Below are 21,987 nucleotides of genomic sequence, written 5' to 3' on the forward strand. Positions count from 1 at the left end.
CCAGCAGCGCTGACCAACCGGAAGTGATGCGGGGCCGTGCTGGGGCGTGAGCGTTGTAAGGAGGCGGGGCCTGACAGGTGTGGGTGGGGCCTCTACGGCGGGGCCGGGTCTGGGCGGGACTCAGGGGTGTCGGCTGCCGCCGCCGCCCCCGCTCCCGCGGCGCTCGGAGTTGGAACCACAGTAGACGGTGCAGCCTCGCCCGTGGCTCCGCGCGGACCGGGGCCACCGGTGACTGGATCATGGAATCATAGCATGGTTTGGGCCGGAAGGGACCTCACAGCCCATCCAGTTCCGCCCCCTGGCATGGGCAGGGACATCTCCCACTGGATCAGAGGCTCTCACCCCATCCAACCTGGTCTGGAACACCTCCAGGAATGGGGCAGCCACCACTGCTCTGGGCAACCTGTCGTGATTGGAAGCAGCGCTGGAGAGGAGTGGTGGAGGTTGAGAAGAGTGATCCGGTGGGAGGTGTCCCCGCCCACGGCAGGGGGCTGGAACTGGAACTTTGAGGTCCCTTCCAACTCAAACCATTCCATGATTCTGTGAGCCAGCAATGTGTGCTTGCAGCCCAGAAAGCCAACCATGTCCTGGGTTGCATGCAAAGCACTGAGGCCAGCAGGGCGAGGAAGGGGATTCTGCCCCTCTGCTCTCAGGTGAGACCCCACCTGGAGCCATGTGTCCAATGCTAGAGTCACCAACATAAGGACATGGAGCTGTTGGGATGGGTCCAGAGGAGACCACAGAGACGATGCGAGGGCTGGAGCACCTCTTGTATGAGGATAGGCTGCGAGAGTTGGGGTTGTTCAGGCTGAAGAAGAGAAGGCTCCAAAGAGACTTTAGAGCAGCTTCCAGCACTGAAAGGGGCTGCAGGAAAGGTGGAGAGGGGCTCTTGACCAGGACTGCAGGGGTGGGGCGAGGGGAATGGTGTTAAGCTGGAAGAAGAGAAATTAAGATTAGACATTATGAACAAATTCTTCATGATGAGGGTGGTGAGACACCAGCATTACCTGTCCCTTTGTGCCCCTGGCACCACAAGACTGGGCTGCTCCGGGGCAGCAGGAGGCTCTGGCTGGGGAACCCCTTCTTCCCGCAGGCCCCGTGAGGGGTTGGTGGTGGCAGCTGGGTCAGTAAGCACTGCACTGCTCTGTGGCAGGCGTCAGGGGCTTTTCTGTCACCTCCAGCATTGGCCTACGTCACAGCCTCTGAGGGAACGCGGTTTCGCAGGGGAAGGGCAAGGAGCAGTTGTGTCGCCTGCGTGGCCCCAGCTCTGGCATCCAGCCGCGGAATATTCGGCTTCTCCTGCAGCTGCGTCCCAGCCACCACAGCCGCCTCTGCCATCCTGTGCCACCCACCCAGCAGGACAGAAGGCTGTTGTCTTCCGAGAAGTCTGCCTGCCTGGCATCCTGCAGCAGGGGGATTTGGGCAGCAGAGGAGCAGGAGCTGGGCTGTGGCCTCGTGCTGCCAGTTGCATGCCTGGCCCTTGCTGGAGCCAATGCTCTCGCCATGGCCATGGGGAGTGAGACCAGCTCTGGAGGTGGCAGCCAGGAGATCCAGAGGCAGGCGTGCTTCTCCAGCTGGGTGGACAGTACTGGAACGCAAGCCAAAAGGGAGTGCAGGAAATTCTTTTCCTCTCTGAGTCCCAGATCCAGACTGGGCAGTGTCCTGGGAGAGCCCATTCCACCAGCCCGGGTAGCTCGGGCACAGGGGTTCTCACCCAGCCCCACAGGGTGCAGAGTCCCTGCCGAGTCCTGGGGCTGGCATGGGGGCAGGTGTTCTCCTGGGATATCCCCACGCTCCGAGACTGGGACAATCTGCATGGGCTGCCAGAGGCTCCCCTCGCAGCACTAGCTGTGATGCTTGGGAAGATTCTCTCTCCAGAACAGCCTCGGAAGGCCCCATTCCAGCCCTCGTCAAGGCCGAGGTGCTCCCCTAGCCCCCTGTGCTTCAGCATGTCCTTGAGTGGCAGGGCAGCTGGGGCAGCCCTGTGGGCACTGTGCAGGGGACAGGCGCCCTGAGTGCCTGCTGGCTCCTGGTTTGCCCTAGAACCGAGGCACCAGCAGCTTTGTGATTCCACGGGAGCCAATGGTTCTCCCAGCCCTGCCCGGGAATACGGGAGAGCTCATCTGTGGGCTTCTGGTCTTTATGCCCTGGCCACAACTGAGGCTCCCGCTTCACATTTAGTCCCTGGGCATTCACAGTACATTCCCACCCTGCAAGTCCCCTGCCACTGCTGCAAGGAGTGGCCTTCCCCACAGGATTCAGTGGAACAATGGGACACACAGGGCAGAGGGGAGCTTAGAAGCTGAACACAAAGCCTGTAGTGTCCCGAGCAGGCGAAGCAAAAATAAAGACCTCGGCAAACATGGAAGCGCTGGCACTGCCTGGCTGGGCTCTGTGGCTGCAGGTGCTGGGGGCTGTGACAAGGAGCAGCCTGTGCCCTGTGACATCGTCCCTGCCCACATCTCTTCTGGAGGCACTGAAGGAACCAAGCACTTGCATGGCCTGAGCTGGCACAGGGTATGCAGGGGTGCCGTGGCTCTGTGCCTGCCCTCCCTGGATCCCCTGGGAGGCAGCCGGTGGCTGTCAAGGGCTGTACCAGCCCTGTCCCAGGGGTTAGGGCTGTGTCTCCCTCCCAGCCCACTGACAGCCATGGGAAAATGGGGTCCTGCCGAAGGGCCACGGGTGGGCTCTGTGCCCAAGCATTGCCTGCACACATGTACGTGTGCCACTGCGCAAAGTCCCCAAGTGCTGCAGCCCCCACAAGGTGCTCAGAGTCACCAAGGGTGTCCCTGCAGCCCGGGCACTGGTGGGAGTGATATGCTGCAGGACAGGCAGAACCTGATGGCTGCTGGCCAAAGCCCTGGCAGCGTTAGGGCTGCTGCTGAAAATGTTGAAGAGATAAAGCCGCCAGAACGCCTGGAGCTGCAGCTGTTGTGTCTGCAGCTGCACAGCAGGGCAAGAGCAGGGTGTTCTGGCATGCGGGCACAGGGAGATGTTGTGTCTAGGAATGGAGCTATGAATAGAGCCTGGAGCCGTGGGACACCGCGAGTGCAGCTCCCGCTGGAGCACGGTGGTCCCGGCAGTGGAGCCTTCCCAGAAGCCTGCTGGTGGCATCTGTCCCACGGTGAGGGGAGAAGAGGGGCAGGAGGGAGTCCCGGGAATGAGGACTGCAGCCTGAGCTTCAGGAGAGGGAGTGGGGCTGGGAATTGCATCCGCAGCAGAGCAGAGGGACAGCAGGCTGGCACAGATGCAGTGTGGCTGGCTGAGTGCTGGGTAAACATTGAGTTGGTCCTGCTGGACATCCTCTGCCTGCCATCGCTGCCTGCTGTCTGTGAGGGCCCTTGCCCATCCTCGTGGGTTCCCCACGTGGCTGTTGTTGGGGAGTGGCACTGCCATGGTCCTAGCGTGTGCCTGAGCTCTCCCAGGGCTGGGGTGCTGGTGGGCAGGGGGTAGCCCTGTTGTCTCCCAGAAAGCTTGGGCAGATGGGCACTTGCGTCACTGCTGGCTCTTGCGCAATAGCAGCAACCCCAAAGCCAAAAACTGACCTGATTTTTCCGTGAAAGTACGTTTATTTGCTGCCAGGCTGCACCACACAGTGTGCGCGGGGCAGAGGGGCACTGGGGGCTCCCCCCACTCCCAGAGGGCAGTTTTGCCCCTGTGCCTGCAGCACTGGCTGCAGGGATGCTGTGGGCATGGCCTGGCAGCACAGACCCTGCAGGAAGCGGCTGCCAGGGGGAGGGTTCTACAGAGCAGCCCACTCCCAGCTGTCTCCTGGGATGTGCCAAAGCCCCCAGGCAATCGGCCTTAGGGCAGGGAAATGCCCAAGGGGGGCTGGTGGTCGTGGTGGCTTTGCAGCTGCTTCGCCCCTGGCTGCTCCGCAGGGTGAGGAGGAGGATGCCAAGGGGTCCGCAAGGTGGGGGAACAGCAGCTGCTCAGACCCACCTAGGCTCCACTCTCTGCTCTGTCCGCAGCCAGACCCCGGCCCGGGTGGAGCCAGGAACACCAATACCATTCACATACGTAGCTTTGTTCCACAGCCAGGTGCTTCTTGGCCACAGGCGTTGTCTTTGGCAGGGGCGTGGGGTCAGCTAGCGAGTCCAAAGCCAGCAGTTTATGTAAGAGCGAGGGGCTTCCCACCCATAGCTCCAAGATAACTACGGTGACAAGGGCCCTTTATCAGCCCCTCTCTCCAGTGTGACAGTGTGTCACCTGCCTGGGCATGGTTGCAGCTCAGGACCTGCCCACAGCCCACGTATCCCCTATATATCTGTGCAGGGCACTCCCGACTGAGCTGTGCATCCAGGGGCTGTTGGGTGGCCGGGCTCCCCGCCAGCCCGGGCGGGTCCTGAGCAGGCTGTGGGGTGAGTGCCATGCATCTGTGGGGTGCTGGGGCTTGCCTGGTGGGACTGCGGTCCTGGAAGGTGGCCCTGGGGTGCACAGTGGGACTGTGGCTATGGAAGGTGGCCTTGAGGTAAGTGGTCCCCATGTGTTTTGGGGCTGGACGCTGAGATTGTTGCCAGGGGTGAGGCTGCAGAACCGACCCAGTTTGAGGGAGTCCTGCCCTGTGCCGGATCTTCTGGGCTGTTCCCGGCATCTCTGTTACCAAGGTGACTGCTTCCTGTGCGATCGCTAATGCTTTGCGATCTCAATCATGATATCCGAGTGACTTCCTTTCCTCTGTACGGAGCCAGGGGACCCGGGGCTGCCAGACCCCCCCGGGGTGCGGAGGATTCAGGTCAGTTTGGCTTCTGCCACTTCTCCTCTCTGCTCTTGCCCCTGCTTTGCCATCGCTCTGGACACGCTCCGATCCCATGCAAACGAGGGACACGAGTGCCTTGGTTTTCATGAGCACCTGAAGCTGGGATGAGCCATTATTCCATTCCCACCTTTTCTCCTTGTGGAAGCCTCTCCCCTGAAACTGGGCTGGTGGGTTTTCCATGCGTTGCTGCTTGCCAGAGATCCACTCTGCAGTCTGGTGCCACTCCTGGCGGCCTGGCCAAAGGACCCCTGCTCTGGCAGCTGCCGCGCTGGCACGGCCGCTGTGGGAGATTTATGTCCCACCAGCACCATGGCAGCATGATGTGCAGGGACACCAGGTGAGGCGTCTGTGGGTGCTTTTCTCTGCGTGTGCCCTTGCACCCCTGGTCAGACCTGAGGGGTCTGTGTTCTCGCATGGCAGATCCAGGTCCCCCACTCGGGCTGGTAGGGTCAGTCCCGGGTGGGTACAGTCAGTCCTGGGGGTCACTGTTGGTCTATGGGTGGGCACGGCCAGTCCCAGTGGGCACGGAAGCCCCCAGTGGGTATGGTCAGGCCAGGTGGACACAGGCAGACCCGGTGGGCACAGTCAGCCTCCACTGGGTACAGTCAGTCCCAGTGGGCATAGTCAGCCCCCCTCGGGCACAGTTGGTCCCGGTGGGCACGGTCAGTTCTGGTGGGCATGGTCAACCCCGTTGGGCATAGTTGATCCCAGTGGGCAATTCCTGTGGGGCACGATCGCTCCTGGGGATTGGGCAGCTCCGGTGGGCACGGTCAGTCCCAGTGGGCGCGAAGAGTCCCGGTGGGCACGGTCGGCTCCGGGTGATCATGGGCAGCCCCCGGTGATCACGGTCAGCCCCGGTGGGCATAGGCAGCCCCGGTGATCACGGGCAGCCCTGGTAGTCCCGGTCGGTCCCGGTGAGCCCGGGCGGGGACGGCGCCGGTGCGCAGGGCCCGGCGGGGGCGGTGCGGTGACGGCATCCGGCGGCGCCGGTGCGCGGGTCCGGGCCGAGCGGGGCCGTGGCGACGGCGGCGGCGGCGGGGGCGGTGCTGACAGCAGCGCGGGGGGAGCACCGGCCCCGCCGCGCCCCGGCCGCCCCTGCTGGGCCGGGCGCTGCGGGACCCGCCGTGACGCGGCGCCGGCGGCGGGAGCGGGGCCGAGCGGTAACGGGGGCACCGGGGGAGCGGGGCCGAGCGGTAACGGGGGCACCGGGGGAGTGGGGCCGAGAGGCAACGGGGGCACCGGCGGGAGCGGGCGGAGCGGTAACGAGGGCACCGGCGGGAGCGGGGCCGTGCGGTAACGGGGGGCACCGGCGGGAGCGGGCCCGTTCGGTAACGGGGGCACCGGGGGAGCGAGCGATCCGGGGCTGGGGGGAGCAGAGCCGGAGCGGTGTTGGAGGGGGGGCGGGGCGGAAACTGGGGCCGGGGAGGCCGGGATGGGCGCAGGGCTGCGGGTCCCGGCCCGTGGGAGGAGCCGGTGTCTGGCGGCGAGGGGTCCCGGCAGGACCGGGCCGTGCGCGGCTCTGGGCTCCGCGCTCCGGGGCCGCCCCACGTGGAGAAGAGCTTCCCGGGCGGCCGAAGCTCCGGGGCCGGCAACGCGGGGCTGCCCAGTTTGGGGAGCTGTGGGGTGTCCGCTGGCTCCGGCAACGCGGGGCTGCCCAGTTCAGGGAGCTGTGGGGTGGCCGCTGGCTTCAGAGCCAGGAACGTAGGTCTGCCCAGCTGCGGGGCGGCCATTGGATTTGGGCTCGGGATGTGGGGCTGCCCAGTTTGGGGTGCTGTGGGGCAGCCACAGGCCCTGGGGCCCAGCATGTGGGGTTGCTTGTCTGAGGGAGCTGCGGAGCCGCCAGACTGCTGGAGGTTGCTGTATCTTTGTCTCTGTGCACTGTGCTTGCTGCTCTCTCCACTCATGTGGTGGTTTTTTCCCTTCCCTGGAGGCTCTGGCAGCCTTCCCTACTGCAAACAGTGATTTGGGCCCTGGCAGGATCTGGGAGCCAGAGCTCCAATCAGGCTTCCAGCGGATGCTGGTGCTGCGGGTGCCTCGGCAGGGCAGCTGGGCCCACCCCTGGCATGGCTTGGTGGCTGAGTGGGAGCTGCAGTGGGCCTGAATCGTGGCACTGTCTACGCTGCAGCCTGCGGCCGGGACTCTGGCAGCTGCCAGGAGCTGCTCTCCTCCCTTGGCAGCGCCGCAGGCTCCCAGTGTGCTGTGGCCGCTGCTTGGCAGATGGAGATGTGGCTCCGCTGGGCATTGCCGCCTCTTGCCTTTCCCGCTGTCTCTGAAACACGACCAGATGTTTCAGGGTCCTTGTGGAGCTCCCCGCGTGGGGCTCACGCTGGCACCTCCTTTGTGCTGCATAAGTCGCTCTCTGTGCTGCTTCCCAGTTGTCTTCTCAGTTTCTTGGGCTTGTGCTCGGATGCAGTGCGAGCTGTCCTCAGGCGTCACTGAGTGCAGGTCCCTGGGCGTGGACAGGAGGTGACGGTGTGCCCTTTTCCTGATGCCTGTGCCCATTTCCTTTTGGTTGTGAAGATGAGTCACACCGCTGTCACCATGTCAGGCAGAGCGGAGCTGCTGGTGCTGACAGGCGCATAGCGCTTGGCACTGCCACCAGGCACTGCCTGCTCGGGCACAGACTGTGGAGCTGCTAGACCTGGGGTTCTGCTCACCAGTGAGCAGGGGCTCTCCCTGCCTTCCCTCCAGCTTGTCCCTCATCAGCTGGGGTTCTTGGCACCGTGTCTAGGGGCATCTCCTCTGGTCTCCCATTGGTCTGTGAGAGGCAGGTTTCCCAGCCTGGTTGCTCCCAGCTCCGTGCCCGGATAAGCCCATCTTGGTGAAAGAAGGGGTCCTGTCCACTGCAGACTGTGGCAATGGGAAGCATGGCTTCCCTTGGCTGGCCTCTCCCCTCCTTCTGTGCCCTTCTCCCTTCCCGGTTCATCTCTCGTGTTTGTAAGCACGGAGCATAAGTACACATTGGGCAATCGGAAAGGTAAACAGCGGCTCGGTGCCGGGCAGGCGTGCTGGCACGCCCTGTGGAGCCAGCGGCCACCGCGGCTTCTCGGGCCCCACTCCTATGTGACTGTCTGTGAGCAGCAGGTGCTGTGTGCTGAGTGCCCGGTGCCGGAGCCACAGCTTGGTCCAGCAGAACGATCCCCAGGTTTGAGGAGAGGTACCTTGGGGTCTGACCACTCTTCCATCTTTCTGCAGATTGTGCTGCTGTCCTGGACAGGCTGTTCCTGCTGCTGCCTCTCGTCCAGCTATCACAGGATCGTCCTCATGCTCTCTTGGGCTGTGCGGGTGCCAGCGGGGCAGAGAGGCTGGTGCACCTCAGGGTGCTGACACAGGGAGGCCGCTGGACCCGCCACTGCCGGGACCCTCCTGCTCCCCAGCCAGAGGAACCCCGATACTCTGATGGATCTGAGGCCCTGCTCACTGCTCGTGGTCTGGACTCTGGCAGTTGCCCTCACGCTCCTAGCCCAGGAGGTGCTGGCCCAGCGTATTTACACCAACACCTGGGCCGTGCTTGTCCCTGCAGGGCCCCAGGAGGCTGACAGGCTGGCTAGAAAGCATGGATTCCTCAACCTGGGCCCGGTAAGTCCCCTCTTCCCTCTCCTTGAGCAAGTGGTATTCTCTGGCACTGCCCCAGTCTGGGGAGGTGCTGGGCTCAGCCCTGGAGCCAGCTTGGGGTCCATTCTTCCCGGCAGTGGGGCCACTGTGTTTGCGCCTGGTCACTGCAGCATCTGCTGCGTTGACTCAAGAATGGGAATTAGCTGGATCGAGCTGGGGCCTCCCCCTGCAGTGGGAAGGTCTGGTGGAATGCCACAGTGTGGCATGGCACAGTCTGACTGCTGGAGCAGGAAGGAGGAAAACCCAGTCTAGAATGAGAAAACTGGGGGTCCTTTGCATTGGTGAAGTGGGGGAAGGGCTCCTGATTCCCAGTGGTGCTCCTGATTCCCAGCGGTGCTCCCTGCAACAAGCTGCCCTAAAGCAGCACAGCCTCTGCTCAGCCACAGTGGCAGCAGCACCTCCTGGGTGTCCTCAAGCAGGTGGCCTGGCAGTTGCATGTCCCTGGCCTTAAGCTGTATGTCCTTTCCCAAAGGTCTGTCCACAGGTCCCTGCTGCGTTTGGTACTCTCTGCTCTCAGCCCCCAGCGGGGACAGTGCAGTGCACGTGGCTGTGCTGGGCCGCTGCCTCCGTCACCCCCTGGCACTGAGGCGAGGAGGACGTGGTGACGGCAGAGGAACCAGGGCCCCTTGTGTTCCCTGCAGCCTTGGAGGGCCAGCTCCCCTGTGCTCCAGGCCACAGGCAAGCTGGCTTCTCTTTCCTTGTCTGGCCACAGGCTGTGTGCTCGCTGGTGCCAGGGGTGCTCTCAGGTCTGACTCCAGAGGTGTCGGTGTGAAAGGCAGGCTTTGGCCGAGAGCCATGGGGCTGGGTGAACCAATGGCCAGGCTCCTGGCAGCGCGGTGCTGTGGGCAGAACATGTCTCTCTCAGCAGGCCGCTTCCCGCAGGCCAGCAGTTCTTGATGCCGCTGTTGTAGTGCAGTGCCAACTGCCCTGAGCTTTTCTCGTCCCGTACCGTGGGCAGGGGCCAAAGGATCCCATGGGAGCGGGTGCAGCAGGGCTGTTGCAGAGGGACTGGTGCTGGCAGAGTGGAGCCTGCATGGCCCTGCCAGCCCTTGCTGGGCTGCCCGGGGGTCTGTTGCCCTGAGAGCAGGGCTGCTGGGCTGTGCTGGCTCCCTGGGAAGGAAGCGAGGGCTGGAATCCCAGAGGAAATTGCACAACTCATGGCTGCGGTGTCAGGACCTCGCTGTAAGCAGCTGCTGCGAGCTGCGGTGGGCAGGGAACGTGGCTGCTGCTGGGGCTGGCTCGTGCCTTGCCCTGCCATCCAAAAGGAGCCCAGCACAGGGCAGGGCTTCTATCGGGCTCTGGGAACACGGAGCCCCGAGTCCTCTGGGGCTCGTGCCAGAGGAGGGAACTCTGGGGGCCAGTGCCAGGCCCCACTGAGGGAGTCTGTGCTTCGGGGGCAGTGGGGTGGCTTACACAGGTACTGTCTGCGTGTGTCTTGGAGCTGATGTCAGAGCAAAAGAGATGTTGAGCCATGGCCACTGCTGTGCAGAGGGGACCAGGAGAGCAGGCCAGGGCACCTCTTGGTGGGCTAGGTCTCCAAAGGGAGCAGGGAAGGGGCTGAAGTGCTATCAGCCTGCTCCTGGCAGCATTTTCCAGGGCTGAGGGGCACTGGACTGTGTGGCCATGTCTCCACTGGCCCAGGGGTGGCTGTCAGACCCCAAACTGCAGCCCACATCCGTGTGGGGCCCTGTGCCAAGTCAGGGAGCCAGGCCTGTTAGGGGTCTGTCCTAATAGGCTCTGCATCAGTTCTGCCCATCGGAGCTCAGCTTCTCCCTGTGCTATTTGTCCTGAGGCCAGAGGCTGGCATCTCTCCTTGGGCTGTCCCAGCCCTCTCTGCACCTGCAGGCAGAGCCCAACAGACTGCGGCAGGAGCTGCTGGTCTGGCCATGTTTTCTCCTGTTCCAGAGCCCTTCCTGGTGCCTGTGGCATGGGACAAGGCTTGGCTGGTATGGGCTCCTGCTGAGGGGCTGTGGTGGAACAGCTTGGTTTTTCCTACCAGGAGGTTTCTGTGCTGCTGTTCCCAGGGGGATGTGCTGCTGGGACAGGATGTAGCAGCCAGCCTGGAAGAGGGGCCGGGTGCTTCTGGCAGTGCCCCAGAGAGAGGCCCCCTGCATCTTTATCTTAGTGGATCCTGGCCTCCATGCAGGCTCTGGACACTGTCCCCAGAGTCTGCTGTCCTGGTGTACTCCCTGCTGCACTGCTGCCTGTGGAGCCAGGGTGCCTGGGCGCTCCCCAGGGCAGTGGTGCCCCAGCACCCATGTCTGGTGCTGGTGGCTCAACAGGACCCAAAGAACTGTATTGGGGGAACGGGGATAAGAGAAAAGTGGATGCAGCAGTGAGGTGGGAGTGCAGTGGTTCGCACAGTGGGGTGGGGAGCACTGTGAAGGGCCTTGCTAACCTTGACATGTGCTGGCGGGATCTAGGGTCAAGCAGCTTCAGCCGGGAGGGGTGCTCTGACCCCCAACGCTGCTGGACTGTGGGTCCCTGCTGCCACCCGGCACGTCACCCTCCTGCTGGGCTGCAAGTGGGAGCTTGTAGCCCCAGAACCGGCTGAGGTGGCCATGGCAGGAGGTCAGGGTGTGAGCAATGCCGGCTCACCTCTCTCCGTGAGATCAGCGCTGCCCACCCAAGGGGTGCCCAGGGCTGGGGCCAGCTCTGCCCTTGCTGAGGACAGGGACTGTGGGGATTAGGGTTGGAAGTGTGTGGGCTGGTTGGCTCCTGGCTGCCACCGCAGTGTCTGGGCAGGCCTAATCCATTCGGATGACCAGGCAGAGCCACAGTCTGCATGCAGGAACAATCAGGGCTCTGTCCTTACCCTCGGAGATGGTGAGAGGATGCTGGGGGAGGGCAGCTTGCCTGCGGCTTGCTTTCGCCTCTGCCAGCCCAGCACAGAGGCATTTCACCTCGGCAGGTCCTAAGATGCTCTGAGCTGTCGGACATCCCAGAGCATACTGGGGGAATGCAGTGTGCTGGCGGGAACAGGCCTGGGGTTGTCCCTGTGACTCAGGGCTGGAGCTGCAATGCTGCCAGTATAGGCAGGGCTGCAGCTCTGCAGCCAGCTGTGACCTGCAGGGAATGCTTGCAGAGCTGCAGGCCCAGTCCTGGCCTTCCCTCCACCAGCCCAGGGCAGGTGCAGTGCCTGGCTGCCACCGGCACCAGGAGTGCAGCCCCACATCATGAGCACCCAACAAAGAGCCAGCATGGTCTGTGGCTTCCCTGGGTAACTCCAGCCGCTGTGGTGTGGGGTTAGTTTGCACGCTTCATTGTCCCCTTCTGTGAGCTGCTCCAGCCAGAGTCTGGGGGATGCCCACAGAGGGGAGGTGGGTCCTGAGCTTGCCATTGGGGGCTTTGCTTGCCCTTCCCTGGGACTGACGTGCTGATGTGCTATGAACACCAGACTCCCCAGTGATGGAGCTGTGGCCACAAGTCCTGACCCTGGTATTTGGCTGCCACGAGTCCCTCTGTTCCCTTTCCTGCCCAAGGAGAGCAGCTGGTGCAGGGGATACTGTGCTGTGGAAGGAGCAATTACCCTTCAGCAAGTGGGGACTTGGTGTGCCAGCACACAGTTCCCCCAGAGCAGAGGTGGTGTGGCCTCAGCTTCAGGTGCCCAGGTGTACCTCCCTCACCCTGTGGAGCACAGTGGGGCTTTGGAGTGAAGTGCGTGACTTGGAGAGCACAGCCCCAGTTTGCTGCCCCAGAGCTGAGGGTGCCAGGCAGCCAGGTGCCCATTTCCTTCCCAGCTCTGCTCCAGCCGGCTGTGTGGGCTGGCTGTGGCTGACAGGGTAGTGGCAGTTCTGCAGAGCCCTGACAAGGGTTGGGGATTCGTTAACCACAACCAAACTGTTTTGTGGCAGCCTGGGGCAGCGGAGGCTGAGATGTCCTGTTGTCCTCTCCCTTGTGTTCCTGGCCAGTGTCTGGGACGTGCAGGAGGGGATAAGGAAATGACAGCACTGGAGAGGGTTTGATGTTTAAAAATAACACTCTGGGTGGGTGCGTGGCCTCCCGGCCCAACGGCTCCCTTTGCTGGAGTCCTGGCTGTCCCCACGTCCCAGGGTATCCCAGCTGCCTTGGCCTCTCGCAGCAGGTTCTGCCCTGTATCTCTGGACACGACACCCAACAGCTGCTCTGGAGTTGGGGCCCAGCCTATGTGGGCCGGCTCTGGAGTTTAGGATTGCAGGCGGGAGGGAATTGAGAAGACTGGGCTCCCTGTCCATCCTGCTCCTTTCTCTGTTGCAGATCTTCGGTGACTATTATCACTTTCGGCACAGTCGTGTGGTGAAGCGTTCCCTCTCGCCTCACCAGCCCTGGCACAGCCGTTTGGCCAGGGAGCCGCAGGTACGTGTGGCGAGGAGCCCTGCCTGCCATCTGTGGGGGCCTGGCTCTGGTCCTGAGCACTTTGCACTGGCATGTGAGCCAGCACTGGCACAGGACGCAGCTGAGCTGCCTTGGATCACCCCCGGCATGGAGAAACGTGGCTGAGCTGGGTAGGACCCAGCACGTGGCCAGCAAGGGCAGGAGGTCTACGGAGCCAGTGTTACTGTCCTGCGGGCTGCTGTGGTCTCAAGGCAGCCTCTTCTCCCTGGTGGGCTCTCTGTTTCTTCTACATGGGACACAGCGTGCTGCAGTGCCGGATCCCAGCACGGCAGGGCTGCCGTGATCTCTGTCCTCTGGCTCTGGCCCAGGGGCCTGACACGCTGGCAGCGCAGCTGGGCATGTGGTGTGTCATGGTGACGCGCAGACTCTCAGTAGAGCTCTGTGCTCTGACCTTCCTGCTCTACTGGAGCACAGCCTGGCATGGGATGCCCAGCACTGCTGCCCGTGTGCAGCTGGGCAGGGTGGGCCAGGAGGGACGGTCCCAGTGCTGCTCTGGCTCTTGCAGGGTCTGCGAGCTCCACAGGGAGAACCCCTGTGGAGACTGCTATCAGGGGGTGTGGGGCTCCCGGGAGCTGCTGGCTCTGAGAAGCAGTGGAGCCCCATGCTGTCTCTGTCCCCAGGTGCAGTGGCTGGAGCAGCAGGTGGCAAAGCGCAGGACCAAGAGAGACGTTTTCATGGAGCCCACGGATCCCAAGTTCCCGCAGCAGTGGTACCTGGTGAGTGCCATACAAGGAGGGGAGCTGAGCAGTTGCGACAGCGAGGGGACACGGATGTGGCACCCAAAGGATTGCTGGCAGGCTGGCAGGGAGGAGGAAGGCAGCCACATGGTGCTATGTCTGGATAGAGGCTGTGCTCACGGAGTTGTGGCTCCGTGCTGGGATGCTGACAGGGCTGGGAAAAGCCCAGGGCTGGGCTAGCGCAGAGTAGCCCTTTGCCTGGCCCAGGAGCAGAGTCTGTGCCTGTGCTGGTCTGTGTCGCCAGGCACAGACACAAACTTGACTTGGCGAAGGGAGCCATGTTTATGGGGCTGAAGCACAACCTGGGGGGCTCAGTGTCCTTCAGAAGGAGTCTTCTTGCGTGGCCCTCTGTGCCCAGGTCCCCGGTGTGTCCTCACCCAGTGCTGCAGCACAATGGGGTGAAGGCTGCCGCTGCCCATCCTTACAGCTGGCCTGGGGAGGAGTCTGGGCACGTCCCTGCTGCTGTGCCAGCACCTCGGTGCAGCTCCTATTGCCAGGGATTCTCTCGGCAGTACAACACGAACCAGCGGGACCTGAATGTGCGTCAGGCCTGGGAGCAGGGCTACACGGGCAAGGGCATTGTAGTTTCCATCCTGGATGATGGCATTGAGAAGAACCACCCGGACCTGGAGGGCAACTATGTAAGTGTGGGGTGATGCCACAGGGTGTGGTGCCACAGGAGCCTGTCTGGGTAGCTGTGTCTGCTTGGTGCAGCCCTGCAGCTGTGTGATGCAGGGCTTCTGCCTGCTGTGGGGGGACATGGAGGAAGGCGATGAAGGTGGGATTGGAGCCTGCTTCCCCTGCTCAGCCCAGCCTGAGGGATACGAAGCACAGGCACGGCCAGGTTGGTGGGGCTTGGTGGCCAAGGTAGCCAGGTTCTAATTGCCAGATCTGTTTTCCAGGATCCAGGGGCGAGCTTTGATGTCAACGACCAGGACCCAGATCCGCAGCCCCGCTACACGCAGATGAATGACAACAGGTAAGGCTGAGGCAGGGACTCAGCGCCAGCCCTCGTGGACTGTGGGAGGGTTCAGGGCTGGCAGCATGCTTGGATATCAGAAAAAAATTCTTCACAGTAAGAGTCATTGGCTCCTGGAACAGGCTGCCCAGGGAGGTGGTCGAGTCACCTTCCCTGGAGGTGTTTAAGGAACGGGTGGATGAAGTGCTTAGGGACATGGTTTAGGGAGTGTTAGGAATGGTTGGACTCGATGATCCAGTGGGTCCTTTCCAACCTGGTGATTCTGTGATTCTGTGATTCTGCCTCAAGGAGAAACTCCTGCTTACCTTTCTGACACAAGCAGCATTCTTAGGGGCTGCCCAGCACCAGTGCCTGTGGTTCCATCCCCCTTGCTCCAGAGCAGGGGCACAGATGGAGAAGCCCTGCGAGGCCTTTTGTCAGTCACCTGGTTTGGGAGGGATGGGAGGCAGCATGGGCGCTGGTCTTACCAGCTGTGGCTGATGCCCAGCCCTGCCCTCCTTCTGCTCCATCTGAGCACGCTTGGTCCTGTTTCAACTGCAGACATGGCACGCGCTGCGCTGGGGAAGTTGCTGCTGTGGCAAACAACGGTATCTGTGGTGTCGGTGTGGCTTACAATGCCAGGATCGGAGGTGGGTGCCGCCATGCCCTGCGCTGTGGGTGCCTCGTGGCCGGAGGAGCAGGCTGTGCTGGGATCTCAGCGCCACTGGCCACAGCAGCCCTGTGACAGCCTGTGGCACAGGGTGGCAGCAGTGGCCGGAGAGCTCTTGCCAGCAGCACCGCTGCTCTGCGGCACGCAGCTGCCCTGTCGTGTCCGGTCGCCCATGACATCTGCTCTCTGGCCCTAGGTGTTCGCATGCTGGATGGGGAGGTGACTGATGCTGTGGAGGCCCATTCCCTGGGCCTCAATCCCAACCACATCCACATCTACAGTGCCAGCTGGGGCCCCGAGGATGACGGCAAGACTGTGGATGGCCCAGCCCGGCTGGCAGAGGAGGCTTTCTTCCGAGGGGTCAGCCAGGTGAGCAGGAGAATTTGCTGGCAGGGTGCCCACTGGGCTTCTTCCGCTTCTGCCAGGTCTTCCTTGCTCTGCCTGCCCTGGTTGTTGTCCTGACCCTCCCACAATGAGCTGTCTTCCACCTCATCTCCAGGATCAGGCTTCGTTGGTTTTTCCTGTTCTTCCTGTGCGATGACTCTGAGTCAGGCCTCCTCCCGCACAGGCTGCTTATCTTGCCTTGCTGAGCAGCCCTGTCCTCCTTGCTCTGAGGGCTCCCATGCAACTGGACAGTGGGATGGTCTCTGAAGCCCTGCTCTCTGAAGCCCTGTGCTGGTTCCTGCCTGATTCCATGCCAGCTGCTTGCCCTCGCTTCTCCCACCTGCCTCCCCCTTGCTGTCCTCATGTGCTGTCAGTGCGCCCCGTGCCTTGGCGTGGTCATGGTGCAGCCTGCGTGGTTTTGTTCTGCCCCGTGTTCTGCCTGGGATTCCCTGTGCAGAGAGAAGGCGAGCTGGCAAACTCACCCCATTGTGCCGCTCCAGCTCTGTCGTGCCTGCTGTGAGTGGAGCTGTGGCTTTTGGGCACCATCTGCCTATCCCTGGCTCTAGTCTGGGGTTTCCTGCCCTGCGGAAAACCCAGGGACCAGTGCTGGCCCTCACCCTGCCTCTGTTGCTAGGGCCGAGGGGGGCTGGGCTCCATCTTCGTCTGGGCGTCTGGGAACGGGGGCCGCGACCACGACAGCTGCAACTGTGACGGTTACACCAACAGCATCTACACGCTGTCCATCAGCAGCACCACGCAGTATGGCAACGTGCCCTGGTACAGCGAGGCCTGCTCCTCCACCCTTGCCACCACCTACAGCAGCGGCAACCAGAACGAGAAGCAGATCGTGAGTCGGGGCTGTCGGTGGGCAGGGAGCTGCTGGCCACTGTGGGCATCCCTCTTGGAATGGTGCTGGGAGCAGGGCTGGCTCCAGGGAGCTGCCCCAGCAACGGGGGCTCTGCCTCACCTCCTGTGCCCTTCATGGGGACACAAGTCCCTGTGCCAGCTCCTTGCCACAGCTGGTGCCCGCAGCACCTCCTACCCCCATGCTCCTCCTTGCAGGTGACAACTGACCTCAGACAGAAATGCACTGAATCGCATACAGGGACATCAGCCTCAGCACCGCTGGCCGCTGGCATCATCGCCCTTGCCCTGGAAGCCAAGTAAGGGCAGACACACAGTGGGGCTGGACTGGGCTGGCCGTGTAAGCCCTGCAAGGCAGTGGCACCTGGATACGGACCTGCCCATGGCCAGGAGAAGCTGGGTGCCAGTGCCTGATTCCCGTGTCTCTGGCTGGAGCCGGGTGCCAGTGCCTGAGCCCTGTGTCTCTGGCTGGAGGCAGGTGCCAGTGCCTAAGCCCTGTGTCTCCGGCAAGAGCCGGGTGCCAATGCCTGAGCCCTGTGTCTCTGGCTGGAGCCAGGTGCCGGTGTCAGAGCCCTGTGTCTCCAGCTGGAGCTGGGTGCTGGTCCCTGAGCCCCATGTATCTGGCTGGCGCTGGGTGCCAGTGGCTGAGCTGGGAGCTGGTGCCTGAGCTGGGTGCTGTGCCAGTGCCTGAGCCCCGTTTCTCTGGCTGGAGCTGAGTGCTGGTGCCTGAGACCCCATGTCTCCCTGCAGCAAGAATCTGACGTGGCGGGACATGCAGCACCTGGTGGTACAGACATCAAAGCCAGCTCACCTCAATGCCAACGACTGGGTCACCAATGGCGTTGGCCGCAAAGGTACTGGGGTGCTGAGGACAGAGCAGGGGTTCCCATTCCCACGAGAACTGCTTGCCTGTGGGTGCTGGGGCAGAGCACCCTGGCAATCCTGCGGTGCAGAGGAGGCTGGAGGCCCCGGTGACTCGAGCGGTGCAGCCAGACATGCATCCCCCGCTGGGCATCCCTGTCTCTGGGAGCGGCGCTGACCCCATCTCTGTCCACAGTCAGCCACTCTTACGGCTATGGCCTGCTGGATGCTGGGGCCATGGTGAGCCTGGCCAAGAACTGGACCACAGTGGGACCTCAGAGGAAGTGCGTCATTGACGTCCTCACAGAGCCAAAGTAAGTGCTGGTGAGCCTAGGAGGGCATTGCCCAGACCTCACCCAGGAGCTTAGGTAACTCTGAGTGCAGGGTGGGGACGATCTCGTGCAAGATGCCCCCAAGGCCCCAGACGGTCCTCCTGGGAGAGCTTGGGTTGAGCCAGGAAAGGCTCCTTCAGCCGTCAGGCGCTGGTGTTGGCCACTGAGCCCTGCTTGCTCTTCTGGGCCAGGTTGCATGTGGCGGGGCTGCAGGCGGGCTGGGGCACTGCGGTTTGGGAGCAGCCAGCACGAGTCATCCCTGGACAGAGGGGCTTTTCAGGGTCAGACAGAAGCTCCTTTTACTCCCGCTTGGCTGGCGCCTCCGCAGCACAGCATGTGCTGAGTCTCGTGTGCGGCCGAGGTGCTCCTGGGGACTCTCAGGGGGGCATCCCTGGGCACAGAGGAAGCCAGGGCTGGGCCTTGCCTCTGCCCCCTGCCCTGCCCTGGTTCCCTGGGAGCCAACCACCCGCTGCAGGATTGCCTCCCACTCCAGACACCTTAAGACACAGCACCCCATTCCCAGGATAGAAGCAAAGCCCTACAGTTGGGTCAGGACTCTGTGTCACATGCCCCTTGGCTGGGACTGGGCTCACTCTTGCCTGACCCTGGCAGGGACATTGGGAAGCGCCTGGAGGTGCGGCGGAAGATGGACGCTTGCCTGGGGAAAGCCAACTACATCAGCCGTCTGGAGCACGTGCAGGCCAGGCTGACGCTGTCCTACAACCGGCGGGGGGACTTGGCCATCCACCTGGTCAGCCCCATGGGCACCCGCTCCACCCTACTGGCTGCCAGGTAGGTGCCAGGGTGCCCCGCATGACCCCAGGCTGGCATAAGTGGGTTTGTGGGACACTGGCACTCACTTCTCACCTCTGCCCTCGCCCAGGCCTCACGACTTCTCAGCAGATGGCTTCAATGACTGGGCCTTCATGACAACACACTCGTGGGACGAGGATCCCTCTGGGGAATGGGTGCTGGAGATAGAGAACACCAGCGATGCCAACAACTATGGTAGGGCTGGGCCAGCCTCTCCTTGGCCACTGCCTTGCTGCAAGCAGGAGTGGGAGCAGTGTGGGTGCCCAGTGTCCTGCCAGTGCCCATGAGCTGAGGTGGATGGTGGCACCTTGGATGCTTTGCAGTGACCTGGCTGGGGAGAGGCTGGAGCTGGGCACACGGGGAGGGGATGGGGCTGCTGCGGGGTGTGGGGGGTCCAGGCAGCCGGGCGACTGTGCCTGGGGCAATTCCTGTGTGCACTGTTTGGGTGGGGAGGTGCCCCCCGTGGCAACTGGCCTGGCTGTCACCCCACCCTATGGGCAGCCTCGTGTAGGGACATGATTACACACACCAGGTGGTGGGCACAGCCCCGCTTGCCCTTGACCAGTGCAAGCCCCCTCCCTCTGCTCGTCTTGAGTGTGGGTGGTCGCACGGGCGAGTTTGTGGTCCTCACCCTGTGTCGTTGCAGGCACGCTGACCAAGTTCACGCTTGTGCTGTACGGGACGGCCACCGACTCCCCCAGCCTTTCCAACCAGCTGGAGAGCAGTGGCTGCAAGACCCTGACCCCTAGCCAGGCCTGTGTGGGTGAGTGGGGGACTGGCAGGGAGGGACCAGGGGCACTGGGTGCCCGCGGCCGCCCCACCTGCACTCACCCAGCCTTTCCCACAGTGTGTGAGGAGGGATACTACCTGCACCAGAAGAGCTGCTTGAAGCGCTGCCCTCCCGGCTTTGCACCTGGCATCCAGACCTCGCAGGACACCATGGAGAACAGCGTGGAGCCTGTCGTGCCCCACCTCTGCCTGCCCTGCCACCCCTCCTGCACCACATGCGTGGGGCCTGGCCCCAACCAGTGCCTGACATGCCCCGCGCACTCCCACTTCAGCAACCTGGACCTTTCCTGCTCCCACCAGACACAGAGCAGCCGTGCATCCCCTGCACTGGCTGATGGCAACGGGATGGCTGAGTCCCGCCCTCCAACCAACCTGCCCATCCTCATCGCCAGCCTCAGCTGTGTCCTCATCATCATCATCTTCGTCACTGTCTTCCTGGTGCTGCAGGTGCGATCAGGCTTCAGCCTGCGCGGTGTGAAGGTCTATGCCTTGGACAGCGGGATCATCTCCTACAAGGGGCTCCCCTCCGACATCTGGCAGGAGGAGGGCCCCTCTGAGTCGGACGGTGAGGATTACGAGGCCCACAGTGAGAGGACTGCCTTCATCAGAGACCAAAGTGCCCTTTGATGAGCCCTCCTGCCCCTCCCTCCTCCCTGCCCAATACGATGGGGCTGGGGCAGGTGAGGCCGAGGGGCCCCGGACTCTGCCTCCATCCCCCTTCTACACTGCAGCAGCCTGGGGCTCTCCACCCGCTGGCACCGTCCTTTGGCCCCGGCTTGGGCTGGCGGGCGCTGTCCCCAGCTTGGCACCATTCAAGTCTTGCACCATCTCTCTTGGCCCTGCGTCCATCCTGTGACCCATGCCACGATGTTTGGTGGCGGTGCACCCCCAGCACTCTGTCCCCTGCCCCAGGCCCGTGGCCACTGCTGGGGTCAATTGAGTCCCTTCAGGGTGGACAGCACATGGGTCCCTGGCAGTTGTCACTCGGGCTGGGCAGGGGAGGCTGGCTTTGTCCTGATCCAAGCTGTGTTCTGTCCCACCAGGGCTGAGCCTAGCCTGCGTCACAGCGTCCCCCTGCCACCCTAGGCACCCACGGGGCCTCTGCCTGTGCCCTGGCTCAGCCCTCTGTATCTCAGCTCCTGCCTCCAAGGGCCTGTCCGCGTCCACCCATGCCCCTCAACAGCAATAATGGCCAGGCCTCAGCCTCTGCTGCCCGCTCGCTGGCTGCCTGCGCATCCCGCAGCAGCTGTACCTGCCTACAGTGCGGCCAGGAGCCCCCAGGCACCAGAGACCGTGGGGCAGGGCAGCACCTTCCCCTGTGCCCGGGGCTCAGTCCCCTGGTGTGGGCAGGGACCCCTCGGGGCCCCTTGTGTTTTGCACCAGGGCAGGGCTGTGTGCTGCTGGCCAGGGCAGTTGGGCGGCACTAGTGCCAGCACTGCCCCAGCCCCTGCCTGTTCCCTGCCTGTTCCCTGCCTGTGCTGGGCAGCGCCCAGCATTGTCCTGCAGCCCCCGTGCGCCCCTGCCCCCTGATGTGCCTTGCCCCCACTTGGTGACAATCCGTTCTGCTCCCGGCTGGAGCCCCCTCTGGGCACCGCCTGCCCTCACTGCCCCTTCCCCACGGGTGAGGGCCAGTGCCGCGACCCCTTCGCCGTCCACCACCGCACACCGGGAATGCGGCACGGGCTCCCACCTGCCCCGTGCCAGCGCCAGCCCTGCCCCGCCACGGACGGAGCCGCCGGCTGGGGGCCACAGGACTATTTTTCTATAATAACTTTTTGGTGCACAGTAATTTTTTTCTTGTAATTTAATCAGCCAGGAGCTGCCTCCTGAGCCTGTTTTTAATTTAATGGATGTGGATATAACGCTAGAGAGACTGAGTTATTAAATGTTCAGAACTATGCAAACCAGTCCTGCTGCCTGTGCTCTGTCTGCCGCAGTGGAGGGACACTTGGCAATAGTGTGGGGAGCCCTGACCTGCTCTGTAGCCGGGGGCTGTGCTGGGGTGTGCAGCCACAGGAGCCTGGGGCTCTGCAGCCCCTGGCCAGGACAGAAAAGCCCCCGTGAGAGGTAAATGCCCCTCAAAGCCAGGGGCTGTCCTGCCTAGGCTGCGGGAGGGGCTGCTGTGCGGGCACTGAGCCATCACCGAAGCGAAAGGAAGCAACTGCTTAGCAGAGCCTGCAGAGCCGGGAGCAGAAAGCAGCGCAAGGAGGCAAATTGTGGGGGAGTTTGCTCCCCTTTCCTGCACCACAGCCCGGGGAGTGGCTGAGCTCCTGTGCTGCAGCCCTGCGTCCAGCACCCGCTGCAGCTGGAGCACGATGCCATGGCACAGCCCTGGGCTTCAACCTGGGCACTGTGTGCGCCACGGCCGAGCCACAGGCAGAGTCCACCCCAGCCCCACTGAGCCCCTGCAGGGTCCTGGCCCCCAGAAGGGTCTGTTTGGGCCGTGCTCGCCTGCAGAAGCAGCTCCTCTCTGCAGACCCCCACGGCCACAGTGGCTTCCTGTGGTCAGGAACAAGTTCCCCATGGCACGTAGGCTGCTTCTCAGCTGGCTCTTCCCTTTCTCACAAGATTCGGGTCGGGTCAGATCCCTGTCGCCCCTTGGCTGAGCGCTGCAGGGTCCTGAGCTGACAGCTGGCAGGCTGGGAGCAGCGGGGCGCCGTGGCCGTCGGGTGCTTCAGCACCAGCCCCCACAGCAGCAGGCAGGAGCTGCAGCCCCATCAGGCACTGCAGGCTGCAGGAAGGCAGATGGAGGATGTGAAACTGGGTGAGCCATGCTGTGGCTCTCAGCAACTTTCCTGCTGCGGGTAGCAGTCAGAGCTTCCAGGGAAAGA

At 63.1% G+C, this 21,987-nt stretch overlaps 1 protein-coding gene across 5 annotated transcripts; it reads left to right on the top strand.

The window, feature by feature from the left end:
• Positions 1 to 5,740: 5,740 nt before the first annotated feature.
• On the top strand, positions 5,741 to 21,054 carry FURIN (furin, paired basic amino acid cleaving enzyme). Of its 5 annotated transcripts, none has more exons than XM_054077775.1 (16): positions 5,741 to 5,952; positions 7,955 to 8,338; positions 12,611 to 12,709; positions 13,369 to 13,464; positions 13,998 to 14,126; positions 14,388 to 14,464; positions 15,005 to 15,093; positions 15,310 to 15,482; positions 16,132 to 16,344; positions 16,560 to 16,660; positions 17,112 to 17,215; positions 17,419 to 17,536; positions 18,167 to 18,346; positions 18,438 to 18,562; positions 19,014 to 19,130; positions 19,215 to 21,053. In XM_054077775.1, exons 2-16 carry the CDS (start codon positions 8,159 to 8,161, stop codon positions 19,781 to 19,783), a joined length of 2,370 nt encoding a protein of 789 aa, XP_053933750.1. In that variant the 5' UTR covers positions 5,741 to 5,952; positions 7,955 to 8,158; the 3' UTR covers positions 19,784 to 21,053. The 5 variants fall into 5 exon arrangements, with proteins under 5 accessions (XP_053933750.1, XP_053933749.1, XP_053933752.1 ...); XM_054077774.1 differs by having other exon boundaries at positions 5,741 to 5,919; XM_054077776.1 differs by lacking the exon at positions 5,741 to 5,952 and adding an exon at positions 6,528 to 7,843.
• The last annotated feature ends 933 nt before the right edge of the window (positions 21,055 to 21,987 follow it).

This window comes from Cuculus canorus, chromosome 12 (assembly GCF_017976375.1).
Source record: "Cuculus canorus isolate bCucCan1 chromosome 12, bCucCan1.pri, whole genome shotgun sequence".
NCBI classification, from domain to species: domain Eukaryota; kingdom Metazoa; phylum Chordata; class Aves; order Cuculiformes; family Cuculidae; genus Cuculus; species Cuculus canorus.

Bases quoted from the DNA above. Each gene is read 5' to 3' on its own strand.
- FURIN (XM_054077775.1), top strand. From the start codon at position 8,159: ATGGATCTGAGGCCCTGCTCACTGCTCGTGGTCTGGACTCTGGCAGTT. The intron at 8,339-12,610 runs GTAAGTCCCCTC...TCTCTGTTGCAG, and splicing joins GATTCCTCAACCTGGGCCCG to ATCTTCGGTGACTATTATCA. The intron at 19,131-19,214 runs GTGAGTGGGGGA...CCTTTCCCACAG, and splicing joins CCCTAGCCAGGCCTGTGTGG to TGTGTGAGGAGGGATACTAC.